The following is a 17,120-nucleotide window of genomic DNA, read 5'->3' on the forward strand; positions in this document are numbered from 1 at the left end:
GGGGTACTTGTGTGTGGGAGAGTCGCTGACCTTAACCCCCAAACGTGTGTGTCTGAGCTGGGGGAGGGCGGCTCTGCTCCCATCCCCCAATGTGTGTGTGGAGGGGAGGGGACGCTGCGCCTACCCCGCCTAGGTCTGAATATGGGCGTGTGCACGGGGCCCTGGAGAGGCGCAGCCTTTAACCCCCTCCACACACCTGTGTGCATGTGTGTGTGTGTGGAGGGGGGGGGAACTATATACCCCTAATCCACCCAGATGTGTGCGCTGGGGGAGGGTTTTTTTCCTCCTAATTCACCCACCTGTGTGTGTTGGGGGTGAGGCGCGCTTGACGGTACCCACCCCGTCTGTTATATGGGCGTGTGGGGGGCGCTGACCTTCACCCAGCCACCTGTATGTGGGGTGTATGAGACCTCCGTGTGTCTGTGCGTGGGGGGGGGGGTGCTCTGCCTCTGACCCGCCCCCATGTGTGTGGCTGTATGGGCGAGACGGCGCTGGTCTGCCCGCCTATCTGTGTGCGCTGGGGTCGGGGGTGTCTGACTCTTACCCCATGCTGGCCGCGCTGCTTCGCCTTGGAGGTTCACTCCGGTGCGGGTGACGCTCTCCCCTCGCCCTAATGGCCCGCCGGACACGTGCGCTGGGAGGCGAGCGGGCCCTGGGCTGGGGGGCGTGGGGAGCAGCAGCGGCAGCGCTCGCCAGCGGAGCTGTGACCCAGCGCGCCCTCCCCCCGCGCCGCGACCGCGTGCACTAGCGCCCTCCCCGGCCCGCAGCAGCGCCCGCTGGCTGAGGCCGCCTCGTGAGCCCAGCGCTGTCCCGGGCTGACACCCCGCCCTCTGGCAGCCAGACACGCACCCTCCTCGCTGAGCCGCCGGGGCAGGGCCCACCCGCCAAAGGCGCTTCCCCCCGGGACGCAGCAGCGAGGAGCATCCCCGGGACTGTACCCTCCCTGTGGGCACGGGCTGGCTGGAAGCGAGTTGGCGGCTCCTGGGGCCTCCCCCCACGTGGCGCCGCTTTTCTTTCCTACAATCCGCGGCGAACTTCATTTGGGAGATGAAGTAGCTGGAGTGAAATGATGATTTCCATTGTACAGCCCATTACAACCTGCCGCCTTCCCCAGCCTCATCCTTCGGCAACCCACACGCTTCCCTTTGATCGCTCACAATCTTGTCTGCAAGCAGAGGGGTTTGAATTAAGCTTAAATTACTTTTTAGTTGCCATGTCGAGAATTCATTTGAATGATTGAATTCCATCTGCACATTTATTATTTCTGGAGCACTGAGGGCTAGTTGATTGGAGAAAGGAAATGGCTCGCACGATGTTTTGCATGCATATGGTATCAGTGTGTTCTTTTATTCAAATGTGTTTATTTCATTTGCTTCCCCTGGCTTATTAGGACTTACTTGCAATGATATTTTCTTGGACAATTAATTCACAAACCCATGTGATTAAACAAATTAACCCTAATATGGACTGCTTGTCCCTGGGAAAATATACATGTTCCTATAAATGTGATATGAACTTTATTTAGAAATAAGTTCCAAAAAGACAATGCAAGTTTAAATCTGACATCGTTACTTAAAATATAAAATTAAATGTAACAAATTGCACAAAGTATTAACAAAATAACACTGATCATACAATATCATAAAGATTAACAGATATTTGCTAAATAACAGTAGAGTCTAGAAATTTTCCAAATATACCTAGTTAACAGATAAATTGCTGTACAAAAGCAGTTATAAATACTTCACAACTAGAAAAAATACACATAACCTCTGAAATATACTTCCCCTTACATATAAAGTCTTTATAAGGGAGAAAAAGATATGTTGAATTAACAGATGTTAGCACCAAAACATTTTTTCTTTTTAAAAAAAGTTTATATCACAAATACAAATTTTGTTTCAGTTTTCCAGGATTCCAAGATGGAGTTAAAACCAAGTTCGTTTGAGCTGGAAAAATCAACATACCACCTTTAGAAATTTATATTAAATGGTTACAGAGGGAGGAGATGTATGTAAGATATAAAAGTAGATACTGCAGTTGGCAATAAAGGCAAGATCCTGCAGTCCTTTACTCAGGCAAAATCAAATGACAAATCACTTTGACCCTGATGTTCCAAACACTTATGCACATGAGTAACTTTATGAACTCAGTGGGGCTGCTCAGATGCAGAAGTATAGTGGGATCTGGGCATTTGATTCCAACCATTCTCATACCATCAAAACCCTCTTGAAGTATCAACAGATACATAAGGAATTACACCAACTAAAATGCACATATCCCTAGAGAAACATATCTGAAATTGCACTAAAATAAAAAAAATTACAAAATGTACGTTTTTAAAATGTGGTCCAAGAAGGTTTATTACAGACAATTTGGCAGTCCCAGGTTTATGTTAAAGCAGTGTTTCTACATACAGTTTTAAGACTAGAACAATTATAAATCTTTCTTTAAAATATCCACTAACTTTGCTTGTTAATATTAACATCAACTTTTAAAAGTTAGTATTCTGTCATTTCAGGAGCATGGCACCATTTAATATTTATTGCTTTCTTCTACAAATATATTTTTTTCAAAAATTTTTTACAACTTCTTTACAAATACTCATAAAAGTGCAAAATTAAGACATTTTGTATAACAGCTTTTCTGTTCAATTTTCAGTCTCACGCATCACAGTCTTGTCTTTTCTTATTGCTGTGTCATGAAAATAAGTCAGGAAATACCCCGCTGTGAATTGAACAATTTAGGATGAAGTTTTTCAACAGTTGTTCCTTTTTTCCCTCAGTTCCATAAGTGCTCCATTCACAGCCCACTAGAAAGTGTCTTTATACATCATTAGAGCCTTGACTGGCACAGGATGAGAAGCTATCATATAAAGAATCACTCAAGGATTCTAAATTGTCTACTCCATGCTTATCAGAGCTATTTAAAGAAGCTTCTTCATTCTTTCCATTTTCTTCCCTTTGTCCTTCAACCTTGTTCAGACAATTCTTCTCTTTTTCTAATAAAATGACATTATTGCTGTTAAATGTATTGAGAGACTCCAAGGAAATTGTAGATAATCTATTCTCAGAATCTTCCCTTGTTTTTTCAGCTTGTTTCAATTTCTGTAATCAGTAAGGAAAGTATTAGAATCATATTTCTCACAAAAATAAAGCTATAGTACGTACACAGTCAATTATTGTTTGTCCAACGTTCACAGTGTTATAGAATGGATTGTTACAGGCTTGTAGGCTAAATCCTCCAGTATAATTAAATGGAATAATAAAGTCCATTTTGGGCTAAATCATAGCTTTAATGATTCTGCTGAGACAAATAGGACTCAATTTGCAAAACAGTTAAGTGCCATTTACATTTTAAGTGGCAGATTCTGGAATCTGCATGTGGAAAATATCTTTGGACTCTTCATATTCATTTACTCTTAAAAAAATAAATTGTGAAGAGAGAAAATGTAAATTACTATTTGTTTATGAGTTGAATTTGGAGTGTGCCAAATAACTAACATGCAGGGCACATATTTGGAGGGGGGAAATATATTTCTTTATAATTCAGACAGAAATGAAACTTACTAAAAAAAAAGCCAACTTCACATTTTGCATCTGTAAGGCTATTGATTTCCATGAACCAAAAGCCTCCCTAATAGAAATGAAAGCAACAAGAGAGGAAATTACACTGAACTGATCCAATCCCCACTGACCAGAATCAATCAGATATTGGCTAGATCTACTTTGGGAAGTGGTGTAATTCTGTTGAAACTATACCAAATGAAACACTGAACAATGTATTAGCACATTATATTAAAAAAATCACAGTAGTATTATACAAGTGTAATTGCATCACTTTGTTGGCTACAGCTCTTTTCAAATATCTTTTCAAACTAGTTTATCAGTGGTTTAGGGAAAAGTTCAATAAAAATGACCTGTCTTTCACATACAGTCTTTTTTATCTCATATTACAGATAATATAAAAAATAACATTCCACATTTGAAGGGCTTCTTGGAGACTAAGGGTGCTAAGGTTTTTAAATACCCATTGTTAAATGAGGTGTGCTATCTCAGTTACAGTCATTCTTCATTTCAGTATTAGTATTAAGCAGCAATGACTAGATCAATATACTATTGGCAATCCAAGAACAAACACTGTTGCTTGGTTTAGATGGATAGTTCAGGCTCACCCAAGAGTACAGCTCGACCAGAAGTAGGAGATCCTGGGTGATTAAACACACAATTTTAACTAGTCATCAGGGTCTGTGGAAAAGATTAAGGTTTAAAATACAGCATGCTTTCTTCCTGTTGCATTTATTTAGCCTTAGAGATCTTGGGCAATGGGAAGACAGAACAGATATAGGAAGATGCTCTTTTTTTTTAAACTACTCAATATCTAAAAAAATGCAGGGGGAGGAGGAGAATGAAACCATCCCAGCATAGACTGTGAACTTGTCAGCTCTTACAGACTTAATATTGCTACCCATGTTAGAATTTGGATGAGCCCTTTTGGAAAACTTTAAATGAAGCTAGAAGTAATGTTGGTGACATAGCATGTGGGTCTCTTCTCTTTGGTCCAATTGTGAGTGCATCCCATGCGTATTTCAAATGGGACTGGTATTACTGCAAGTACCATTTTTGGGATGAGACACAAAACTGTGGTCCTTACCACTGTTCCCAAGGGTATGTCTACATAACAGAGAACAATAGAAGCTGCCACTGTCAATCTGCCAGGGGTCGAATTAGTGGGTCTAGTTCAAACTGAAAGGGGCACTCTGGTCAATATTGGTCATCCTGCTTGGGATGTAGGGAATAAGGGAAATTATTATGGGAATAAGGGAAATTGAAGGGAGAGTGTTCTCCTTTCAACTTCCTGCAGCGTGGGCAGCACCAAAAAGTTGAGTTAAGCTACTTCGACTTCAGCTATGCAATTCACATAGCTGAAGATGCGAATCTTAATTCAACATTGTCCTGTAGTGTAGACATACCCTAAAAGAGGAGGGATGTAACCCACAGTTTTCCAGTCAAAATCAAAATTTGGAAGTTACTGTCTTAAATTTCCCTGTAATTTCAGTTTTCCCTTACACAATGCTGTACAGTATTAATGATATAGAACACTGCATGTAGACTGAATGAAATGATCCTTATGCATGTCATCTTTAAAACAATTACACAGTGCCTCTTGTCCTCCAACCTATCTACATCTGAAATATTACATTAGCTATTGATTTCTAAATTTGAATCACATGGCTTTTCCTTTTCCCCAACATTCAGCTTTGCTTTAGATAAATTAAATGGGGATGTTTGGATGTAGACATGGAGAGATAAACATGAGGCTTTGTGTGAAATTCTGGATCTTTTAGGTAAATGGAAAAACTCTCATGGGTTTTAATGGGGGATGTCACCTTTTATTTGGTGGCAAGAGCTACAGTGTATGCATGGATTCTCTGCATAGAGCTATTTCGAATAAGTGTGTGTTATACACTGTTAAAATAACAGCAAAAGCTCTGGATAGTCTGAAAGATTGTGTAAGTCACAGAGATGGATATCCAGTTAGCTGAGTAGCATATGCTGAACCTCAATAGCTTATAACCTCATGCAATATACAATGCAAAATAGTACATCAGTATAATCACACCATTTAACATTAGGTATTTAATATTAGGAAGGGGTCACAACAAATAAACTATACTAAAGAAATTATGGGGAAGAAAGGTAGCCACACCAAATTTTAACTAATTCACTGAACCAAGTGAAATTGAAATGCCAAGTAAATACTGTAATGGCTTTATAGTTTTAAATTCGATACACACACGTTTTATGTAGATATAGTACCTACTATTATACAAAGGGAATTAGAAAGGAAGGAAAGGTGTTTTATGTGTTCCTGACAATTGGAACACATGTGATCATAAGGACTGGGAAGTTGTCATTCCCTCACTTAGTGTTTATTATTGAAAATGAGATAAAAGCATTTGTTTTCGTGAACAAGTTAAAGATATTTTATGACATATGATTATATATATATATATATATATATATATATATATATATATATATATATAAATTAATACCAAGGTCAATGGTTTCAGAAGATGGTCTGGGTATTTTTTTCTAATTCACTATTGCAATCCTGAATGAGCAAAGATGTGTGATTTACTGATAGCATTGGGGTGATATGTAAAGGTTTTTTTTTAACCTTTCCTTTTCAGCTGATGCACTGTTTTCATTTTGTATAATACATGTCTTCTCTTTCTAGATTTCTCTTTTGAACAGTGTTCAGTATTGCCAACTCCAAGTTGTCAATCTTGAGTGAGAATCAAAATCATAAGACTGTCTTAAAAATCTGGAGGGTTTTTTTTAAACACTACATTTTGTATTCTTTTTATTTGTCATTAGGTATTGTGCCATTAGGGTTCATGTTTATAAGCCTCATTCTAGGGCTAGACACTTTGCTTTAAAGTAAAAGTGGAGATTTTCATGTAATAACAGTTCTCCAGGAACTGGAGCTTTAAGGAAAACCCCCAGATATCATCAGTCTCCCAATGCAATCTTTATATAACAGCAAGTATATAAAGGAAATGTAAATTGGGGAGTATGGGAATGGCGTAGGAACAATTAAAAAAGAATCATACATTAATGTATTAGACAAATTCTTTATGATGAATACCCTCACTAGACTATGTCTAGACTACATCCCTTTTTCGGAAAAGGGATGTAAATTAGATGTATCGCAATTGCTAATGAAGCGAGGATTTAAATTTCCCGCGCTTCATTAACATAAAAGTGGCTGCCGCTTTTTTTCAGCACGGAGCTTTGTCGGAGAAAAGCAACAGCCTAGACGCTGATCTTTTGAAAAATAAAGCCTTTTCTGAAAGATTCCTTATCCCTTCTTTCAAGAGGCATAAGGGATCTTTCGGAAAAGTCTTTATTTTTCGAAAGATCAGCGTCTAGACTGGCACTTTTCTCTGACAAAGCTCCGTGCCGAAAAAAAGCGGCAGCTATTTTTATGCTAATGAAGCACGGGAGATTTTAATTCCCGCTTCATTAGTAATTGTGATGCGTCTAATTTACATCCCTTTTCTGAAAAAGGGATGTAGTTTAGAAGTAGCCCTACAGTTTAATTTGCAGGAGAATTGTGCTTGCCTATCATATTAATATATTATGTTGACCTCAGAATAAGAAATCATGTAATTCTTAATACTGTTGGGCAAAATGTTACAATATGATATTTCTGGAAATAAATTTAATTACATCCAAATCTCCTCCACCCAGAAAAAATTTAAGCACAATAATTTTTGGGAGGACCTCTACTGTGTCTGTCTCAGAATAATGAAAAATATCCACTTTTTAAAGGCCAAAATGCAGTATTTTATTATCAAGAAAGAATCCTTTTGTCCTTTAATAACCCACCCAGTAGTTATGGAAGGTGTATAGCAGTAGGTTATTTGGATATAGAATACATTATATTTCTCAGTTTTCATGGCAGCTTACAAAAGCTGATATGTGAAACAAAAGGACATCACTAAAAATATTATTAGGATATGTTGGTAAATAATAGACATAACTCATCAAATTCTGTTCTCAGCTACATGCATTTTGATCTATTCCTGACTTCAATGGAGTAGCACATATGTAACAAAGAAGACTTTGGCCCAAAGAGGTTAGCTTTGCTCATGTTTCAGTCATTAATTTACTAATGCACTTTTGATGTTAGTTCTAGAGTGAATCAGTATCTTCTGAGGCTGATAAGGGTCCTTCAGTGGGATAGCAGAGAGATAAAATATTCAGAGAAACTGGATGGCTCAGGGATTTGGTAATGATATACATAGCCTTTCAGTATATTGTAATGGTATACACAGGCTTCATACAGCTCAGTTCAAATCAAATATAGTTCAGGTATAATGACTAAGTGTTATTACTATCAGAAACATATCTAAACAACTATGTGAAAATAGTGAACAAGCATTCCTTTCACCAATATGTCAATATGAGCAAAGGAATGGAAATGGAAACTGAACTACATTCTTACTCAAAACATAGCTCCCAGTTGAGGGCCCAGGGCCAAGGCAGGTTCAGTGGGGAGAACTTCTGCTGACCACACTGTACTTGTTCTGGGGTAAACACACAGGTTTATCCTCCAAGGTGGTCAGCCTAGCCAGTGCCTTTTCACAAACATTAAATTCACCCAGATGAAAATACAAGAGATACAGGCACAGACTGTGTACCGAGTCAGTACAGAAGGCGCTGTCAGGGAGCACTTTCAGCCTTCTTGATTCTTATGGTACCTTTGCAGCATCCATGGCCTATTGTTTTAAGTTCGATCAACTCCAGACTCTTCGGCTGCGTCTAGATTGGCATGATTTTCCAGAAATGCTTTTAACGGAAAACTTTTCCGTTAAAAGCATTTTCAGAACAGAACGTCTAGATTGGCACGGACGCTCTTCCGCAAAAGCACTTTTTGCGGAAAAGCATCTGTGCCAATCTAGGCGCGCTTTTCCACAAAAAAGCCCCGATCGCCATTTTTGCGATCGGGGCTTTTTTGTGGAAAACAAATCTGAGCTGTCTACACTGGCCCTTTTGCGCAAAAGCTTTGCGCAAAAGGGACTTTTTCCTGAATGGGAGCAGAATAGTATTTCCGCAAGAAGCACTGATTTCTTACAGTAGGAAGTCAGTGCTTTTGCGGAAATTCAAGCGGTCAGTGTAGACAGCTGGCAAGTTTTTCCGGAAAAGTGGCTGATGTTCCGGAAAAACTGGCCAGTCTAGACACAGCCTTCCAGTTAATGCCAACTGGCTAGGAGCTCAGTGGGACAATATTACAATTGTGAACTGGTGTTATGTAGGTATGCTGTGCTCCATCGCAGCACACTCTATCAGTGTGTGTATGGGCAACTGGAACATACACACTGGAGCTGGCTTTTCCACTTTACAACAGCTCCCCTGGTCCACAGGAATCCTCAGCCAGACACTACCTGATAGTGGTACACAGTTGCAGGAAGAGGAAGAAGAGAGAATCTAAGTCCAGATACTACAGAAATTAATTAGAAATCAATTTACATTGATTGCAATGTACATTGTTCCTCTGCAGCGTGGACCATTTGAAGGTTTACTAGTGTAAAGGGTGGATACTCTGTAATTTGAAGCCTTTAAATCATGATTTGAGGATGTCAGTAGCTCAGCCGGAAGTTAGGGGTTTATTACAGGAGTGGGTTGCTTAGGTTCTGTGGATAGTGATGTCCAGGAAGTCAGATGATCATGATGGGCCCTTCTGACCTTAAAGTCTATGAATCTACACGGAGATAAACTGTGGTCATGAATCAGAATACTTTTTCATTTTGGCTACACCCTATGTTCTGTAGTTTAGATGAGCTAAACTCAAAAGTAATGTACCTTAGAGCAAAAAATAAAGAAAACAAAGTTAACTTGCATGCACATTTAAATATTGGACATATATATTGAATATTCCTACTTTACTACACAAAGAATTCATAATGCACATTCTAATTAAAAAAGTCATCGGGCCAGATGATGAGGGGCCAGTGGTGCAAGGAGCCTCTTTTCCCTATGTCCCAATTGCTTAGGGACAAGCCACAAATGCACTCCTTGGACTAGGGCTAGCAAACAGAAATAGGGAAAGTGAAGGAAGAGCTATGGCTGCTGAAAATAATTCATGTCCACTTCTACCACCTCCTGTGGTTGCTACCACTGTGGTACTGAGGCAGTGCCTTCCAGCCAGACTGGGCTTGTAGGAGCACCCAAATTACTAATGAAAATACCGAATAGGTCTAAGTTTAGTTAAACTGTAGTTTAAGGGACTCAGAATCAGTTACACACTAGAATAAAACAAACCTTACTTTTACCTTGCATGCACTGAGCAATTTAGTTTTTAGATTAGCACAAAAGCAAAAGGAGTATTGCTCCAAGCAACATATATCTGCAAAACACTCCTGTGTAAAAACAACTAAATTGCTATGAGAATTAAATATAGATCAACAAAATCAATACTTAATTGTATAACTCAAGGTCTTTCATTTCAGATCTAACCCCTAATAGGAGATATCAAGTATGCTTGCTTTTGATTTTTTTATATTATTATTTAAAACTATACCACAAGGCAAAACAATTTTCTAGCTTTTTACATTTTTTTAATTCCATAAGTTAGTCTGCCTGTTTGTAACCAAGGTCATATTGATCTCATAGTCTGTGCTGTTTATCATTTAAAATTCAGAGTTTTATCAATCTTGATGTCCTGTAGTTGTTATAACAACTGTTTTGCATTTATTATACAATAGGATTACGCAGTAAAAGACACAGATGCACCACTTTATTTGTTACAAACTACTCTATTGCATTGTTAGTAGGACACCTTTACTATATACACAGTTTCCTCTAATAAAAAAGGTGTTTTGAGGACAGAGGGCCAGATTCTGATCAAAGGTACACCTGTGTAAATCAGGAGTAACTCCTCTGACATCAATGGAATTACACTACTGCAACACCATTATAAGTGAGACCAAGTTCAGGACCATTTTGTGTTGCATGGCAAAGTTTGGAAGGAAAAGGTTCACTTTCACTTTGAGCTGAGGTACAGTAGTTTTCCATTAGCCAGACAGAAAGGGACAGAATGCATCGGTCGTTTCTCAATAGAAAGTGAACAGTCTCCAGATCTCATTTAGCCAAATGGATGAGAACATTAGGTGGACAGGTAAAACTCTACAGTGAAAATAGTGGTACAATCACATTCAGGAAACTACAAAGGTGAAAGTTGTAACTGCATGACCTCTGTTATATTACAGCAGAGCTAAAAATGTAATGTTTGAACTTTTTTCTCTTTAAAGCGTAACCTTAAATAATAAGTTAAGCCTTGTTCTCCCTTATATATTGTCAGAAGCTTTCATCTATTTTCTAGACTGACAGTAAAATAATTTTTGAAATAATGAATCATTTTTCTTTTTCCTGCTTGAACAGAAATCCCATGATTATTTTGCTGTAGCAGACAATGACCTTCTCAAAGGAACCCTATCAGACTTTCAAGCTAAATAATAAGAAGCCCTCTATTTCCTGCCTCAAGAAAAAATTGCATTGATATGGAGTATTTGTGAAATTATTGATCTGTTCATCATTTTATGAGAAAACAATATACACTTAGGTTAAAGTATTCTACATATGGTATTATGTGCAGCTTAATGATACTGTTAACAGAGCCAGAAACTTGCATGCCATATCTATGTATAGAAGAGTAATGTTCTACATAAATATTTACATTTTTGTGACAAGGAGAATAATTTTGGTCCTTCTACACTGTAAATAAATTACCTTAGGGAAAATAAAGCTCATTAGCATGAGCTCTGCATGGCTCACACCTGCAGACCTGGACAAAATGGCTATTGATGAATAACTTGCTGTGGAGTTGTGTGGGGTATTATGGTGGTTTGAATTCTTGTATAACGTGGAAGGTAAAAGATACTGCCTAATGAATAGGGAATAGAACCATATGTGTCTAAAATACAATTTTCCTAATAGGGCTAGATGTCTATCTGTTTTTAAGGCATGATTAAGTAGATTCAGTTACTCAAAATGAATACTGTGCCCAGTATCATGTTGCCCCTAGGAATGTAAGCATTATAACAGCAGATATTGTATACCAACAATATTACCTTCACAGTTTAACAAGCAAGATTATAACCCTTCTGGGTGTGTCTAGACTAAAGTGGCCTTTTTTCGAAAAAACTTCCCCTCCTTCTAGACTGCTACCACGTTCTTTCAAAAGTAAATTGAAAGAACGCAGCAGTTTTTTCAACCGCGGAAAACCTCATTTTGTGAGGAATAACGCCTTTTTTTTAAAAAAAAAAGGCGCTATGTAATGCAAACTGCTTTTTCAAAAGAGATCATCCAGACTGCCTGGGTGCTCTCTTTCAAAAAAGCGCTTGCTTTTTCAAAAGTACTGGTTGTAGTCTAGATGCTTTCTTTCTCACGACAAGCCTCTGTGAGATAGCAGACTGTTTGTATATAAACTGCATTTGATATATCCCACCCCTTTGTTGCCTCCTCTTTTGCCTATTTTTAGAACCCAAGATTTTCAGATTCTGAAACATTTCTGATCTGGTAAGAAACTGCATGTGCCAAAGTATTACAAAGATATCTGTATTTCTTAGCACAGCATGAAGATTGACAGGGGACATAACAGTTCTCAAGTACATAAACGATGGTGACAAGGACCAGGGAGCATATTGTTCTCCTTGACCTCTGAGGGTAGGACAAGAAGCAATGGGTTTAAATTTCGGCAAGGATGGTTTAGGTTGGACATTAGGAAAAATGTCCTAACTGTCGGGGCGGTTAAAGTCTAGAATAAATTGCCTAGGGCAGTTGTGGAATCTCCGTTACTGAAGATTTTAAAGGGCAAGTTACAAAAACATTTGTTAGGAATGGTGCAGACGGGCAACCAAGGCTAGTGAGTGGGTCATGTGAGTGACCCTCCTTCATCTCAGTGGGCCACATGATTGAAATACAGTGGTAGGCAACTTGCAGCACACTGGGGTTCCACAAGTGCTCCCCCGTCTGCACCCCTCCCTCACTACAGCTGATTCGTGGTTTTCAAGCTCTGGGAGGGTGGGGGAAGGGCAGGAACAGAACAAGAATGAAGAGATTCATGGTGCTCCAAAAGGGCTGGAAGAGAGGGGGGAGGCAGAGGAGTAGGAATTGCAGGCTTCCAGTCCCCCAGTACATGAGAGGTGCATGGTGGAAGGTGCAGACATGGGATGCCAGAGATTGCCCACCACTGGTGTTGGTAGTACTTGGTTCTACCATGAATTCAGGGGACTGGAGTAGATGATCTCTCAAGGTCCTTTCAAATTCCATGATGGCAACTGGATGCATAAACAGTACACAAGCAAAGTGTGGTTGACGGTGGAAGAGGAGAGAATAATTTGAGTGGAATTTAGTAGAAAATGATGTCAGTAACAACATAAGAACAAACAGGTGTGCAGACCACTGTGACCAGAGACATTAAAAAACCTAAACACTGCTGCTTTCTCCAGCGAGTAAGTAAGGCCACAAACTGTCAACAGATCTGGAATCACCAATTCTGCTTCTCCTGGAGGAAATTCAGTAGATAATAGTGACATTATCAACCTCAATCACAGAGTCATTACCAAAATTAAGGAACAAATATTTATGTTGGGAAAGGAGACTGAAACTTTAGATTTTAGCATCAGAAAGAGTGAAAATTAATACAAGCCACACAGGATAAACTTTGTATTTCAGAAATCAATGTACAATTACTCATGGAGAGAACTAATAAAATTATTCTGATTTTCTAGTAAATGGAAAACGTACAATAAAATATTTTCAGACTGAAAAGCCAAACTAAGTTGCTTAGAGCTATCTTACTCTACAAAACCATCTAAAAGTTCAAGATTGCTTCTAAACAGAATTTTTTAGCTGTATGTAGCCAATGATAACCCACTGAATATCCCGTTAGTAAAAGAATACATAAATTACATGCTTTTACCTGTTAGCTTCTTAATCAGTTTTTTATTCAATGTATGGTATTTAAATATTCAGATTTCTGTTCTGTGGAGGTGCATGAAAGCCTGTTTGGTAGCTTAAACAGGGAAGGGATAAAACGGGGATAGCCTAGTTATTTAATTCAAATTTACTATTTGTTAAAAACATTTCTTTTTAAAACCAGTATCCTGGCTAGAACTGAATAAGGAACGAAACTCTAAGAGCTAGTTCAAACAAGTTATTTTGACAAGATAATTCACAATGTGTCTCTTAGAGGGCTTGGCCACATAGAGGCCAATGGCAAACTCCCATGGAGTCCAATGGACGCATGATCCGCACATATGAAATATAATCTTTAGTAACTCTCACCATAAAAGCGGTGAACTTTCCACAAGGCTGAACTGTTCTCAAATTCTTTTTCATAAGCATTAGTCACACACTTATCTGTCTTCATGTTCCACCTTTGGCTTTCTATTTATTTTGGTAATTACAAAGAAATTTCTCCCCTCACTCTCCACTTATGTCTGAGTCCTTTACTGTCTCAGTGTGAGTAACCCACTGTACTGATGGAAAACAGGATTCCACTGCACAATGCCTCCTTTAAGACACAGTAGTGAAGAGTAACTGGTGCTAGGTAATGATTTTCTGCTCTAGTAACCCTCCCATTTGGGCATCTGAACTAGATTCTCTTCATGTTAGCCTGTGAACATCCAGGGTGTACCACCTGACCCAACAGGAAAGAGACAGAAGCTGCAGAGGTAGAAATAACAGTTTTCAAGTAGCAGCATCAGGAGCAGTCAGCACCATGAAGAGATGGGACAGAAACAGTCCTCTTCTACTTGCTATGAAAAGTAGCCAGTCCTTATACACTGAGGGAGACAATCCTAACACAGTGCCCAGCACAAGGAGCTTGACTGTATGGCAGGAGATTTGCAAAGGGAAGAAAGACAGCATCTTTCTTCACAGGCAAGAGGGCTGACAGGACTGTCAGCCCCCTGGGCAACATGTGTGTGGGGAGCCAGCTCCACGCTCCTAGAAGGGGTAGGGCCTTGGGCAGCAACGGTGGAGCTGGGTCAGCCAGCTTTCAGTGCCACCTGGACTGTGCAGTGTACTGGCTCTGGAGCATGCCACCTGGCACTACAGTAGCAATTCTAAAGGGTCTTGGGCTCTGGCTACCTCTGCTACTGTGGCAGCAGCTGGAGCCCTGGGCTCTTTAGAATTGCTGGGCCCTGGGGAAAGAGGACCCTTTGCCTCCACGCACTGGCAGGCCTACTCACAGGGCTATAAAGATGATTCCCAGGAGATTCTCCATTTAAATTGCTGGAATGGCCACTATGGACCAGGCATATGCATACCACCTATATGATGTAGAGGCTCTTACTGCAGAGGCTTCCTGTGCAGCAGTACACAAGATAGTGTTTGAAAATGGGTGAACTGGTGAATATGAGCATATCCTGTGTTCCCTCCTCCACTCCCCCACCAAATCCCACCTCCTTTGGGCAGCAGAACTACACAGGTTTCTCTGACAGCAGGCAGTTCACACCTGCACTTTTGGAAGCAGGATTTGCCACTAAGCACTACAAAGCAGAAATTAACAGGCTTTTTGTGAGGGTTGTTCTTAGGAGCAAGAATCTCCTCAGTTCCCTTTCACTTTAGCTCTTAAAATTACTATGTCCAGGTGAAGTGTTTTATCTGGAGAATCTGATTACTTGGAATTCCATTGGCCAGTCTCCCAATTGGCAACTCTGGGCTCTCGAAACTTCCATGGAAGTGTAACTCTCTTCCTACTGTATGCATTCTCTTTGTAACATGTCCTCTCTGTGCAAAGGAAATGCAATTGTTCTCTTGCATCCACAGTGGGTCAGGGAGAGACTTGAGACTTAAAAAGGGATGTTGGCTTAGTGGTTCTTCTTGCCACTTCAGCTTGTATTAAGATCATAGCATTTGTGAGAACTCATTGAAATCAAACAAAAACAGGAATCTCTGCCCATATTGAAACCTATACTTAATCCATCAGTAGTCGAACCCTGGACATAAGTATATTTCACATTCACAGTTTTAAAACTCCTGCAACCAATTTACTTGTTCTGGAACCTAGAAAATTTGTGGGAAGGGGTGGCAGAAGCTACAGAGGGACACACACAAAGACCAGAACAGTGCACATACAAAAATGAGAACAGTCAAGGCTGAAAAACACCCCAAGATTTAAGTAAGGGGAGAAATGACTCTTGCAATGTTTAAAGTACATTTCAGTCTACCTGGTTGTATCAATAAAGTACTCAGAGTAAACCAGCTAGAAAATAAATGCTATGAAGGATGTTCCATCTTATTTGGTTTGAATTTGATTAGTGATTAGTTTTGGTGGTTTAGGCCACATGGGAACAATAATCAAGGTTTCTCTACTGCAGCTCTGTAAAAACTGGAAAACACTCTGCTGGCTCATGTCCCATACTATGATGGGATATTAACCTAAAATCTAATTAATCTATGAATGAATTATGGCTCTAGAAATACTCTGTATTATAATCAATTTTAAGTGAGATCCTAACAGAAGATAAGATGAAGAAAAAGCTGTAAAATTACCAGAGGTTGATAAATTCTGTTTACTATGTCTGATGATTTTTAGGGGGATAATTTTACAATCCATCAAACTTTTGTCAGTTCAAAAGTCACTCTGACAAATGTATGCAGTAAATTAATTTTAAAATTTACATATTTATTAAATATCTTATTGAAAACAGCATGAAGTAAGTCTGGTTTGAATAATAAAATAAGTTGTTATTTCACTGGAAGCAAACAAAAATCTCACAAATCTCCTATTAAAAAAGATTCTTCTCAGGCAATAATCAACTAGTTAAGTAAAACAATGTATTATTAAGTCACTCACCAAATTTACATTAAGAATTACAGCACTGATGAAAAACAAGCAAAGAAAATTTCTAATTTAAATGCCAAGAAATTAATGATTAAGGCTGAATTTTGTCATAAGTGTGTGTTTTTCATTTTGGGCTTGGTTCTATTAGTGGTGCCAGACAAGTCTGGGAAGGAATAGGCAACTGAACCCACTCTAAGCACTGTAAACATGCTGTGGGGAGCTCCTTGTAAATCATCTTGTGGAGTCGGGAGAAGTGGTGGATGTGGTATACCTAGACTTTAGTAAGGCATTTGATATGGTCTCGCATGATATTCTTATCAATAAACTAGGTAAATACAACTTAGATGGGGTTACTATAAGGTGGGTGAATAACTGGCTGGATAACCGTACTCAGAGAGTAGTTATTAATGGTTCACAATCCTGTTGGAAAGGTATAATAAGTGGGGTTCCTCAGGGGTCTGTTTTGGGACCGGCTCTGTTCAATATCTTCATCAACGGTTTAGATATTGGCATAGAAAGTAAGCTTATTAAGTTTGCAGATGATACCAAGCTGGGAGGGGTTGCGACTGCTCTGGTCATAATTCAAAATGATCTAGACAAATTGGAGAAATGGTCTAAGGTAAACAGGATGAAGTTTAATAAAGACAAATGCAAAGTACTCCACTTAGGAAGAAACAATCAGTTTCACACATACAGAAAGGGAAGCGACTGTCTAGGAGGGAGTACGGCAGAAAGGGATCTAGGGGTTAAAGTGG

The 17,120-nt window shown here is 39.3% G+C and overlaps 1 protein-coding gene across 11 annotated transcripts in view; it reads right to left on the reverse strand.

Moving 5' to 3' along the window:
* Positions 1-1,500: 1,500 nt before the first annotated feature.
* Positions 1,501-17,120, reverse strand: part of NCKAP5 (NCK associated protein 5) — a 652,533-nt gene continuing 636,913 nt past the window's right edge. For all 11 annotated transcript variants that reach the window (XM_075933271.1, XM_075933270.1, XM_025178765.2 and 8 more), the window contains one exon: positions 1,501-3,107. In XM_075933271.1, coding sequence (XP_075789386.1) covers positions 2,826-3,107 — 282 coding nt within the window. In that variant the 3' untranslated portion in view covers positions 1,501-2,825. The remainder of the gene's footprint in view (positions 3,108-17,120) is intronic.

The sequence above is a fragment of the Pelodiscus sinensis genome, chromosome 7 (genome assembly GCF_049634645.1).
Source record: "Pelodiscus sinensis isolate JC-2024 chromosome 7, ASM4963464v1, whole genome shotgun sequence".
Taxonomy (NCBI): Eukaryota; Metazoa; Chordata; order Testudines; family Trionychidae; genus Pelodiscus; species Pelodiscus sinensis.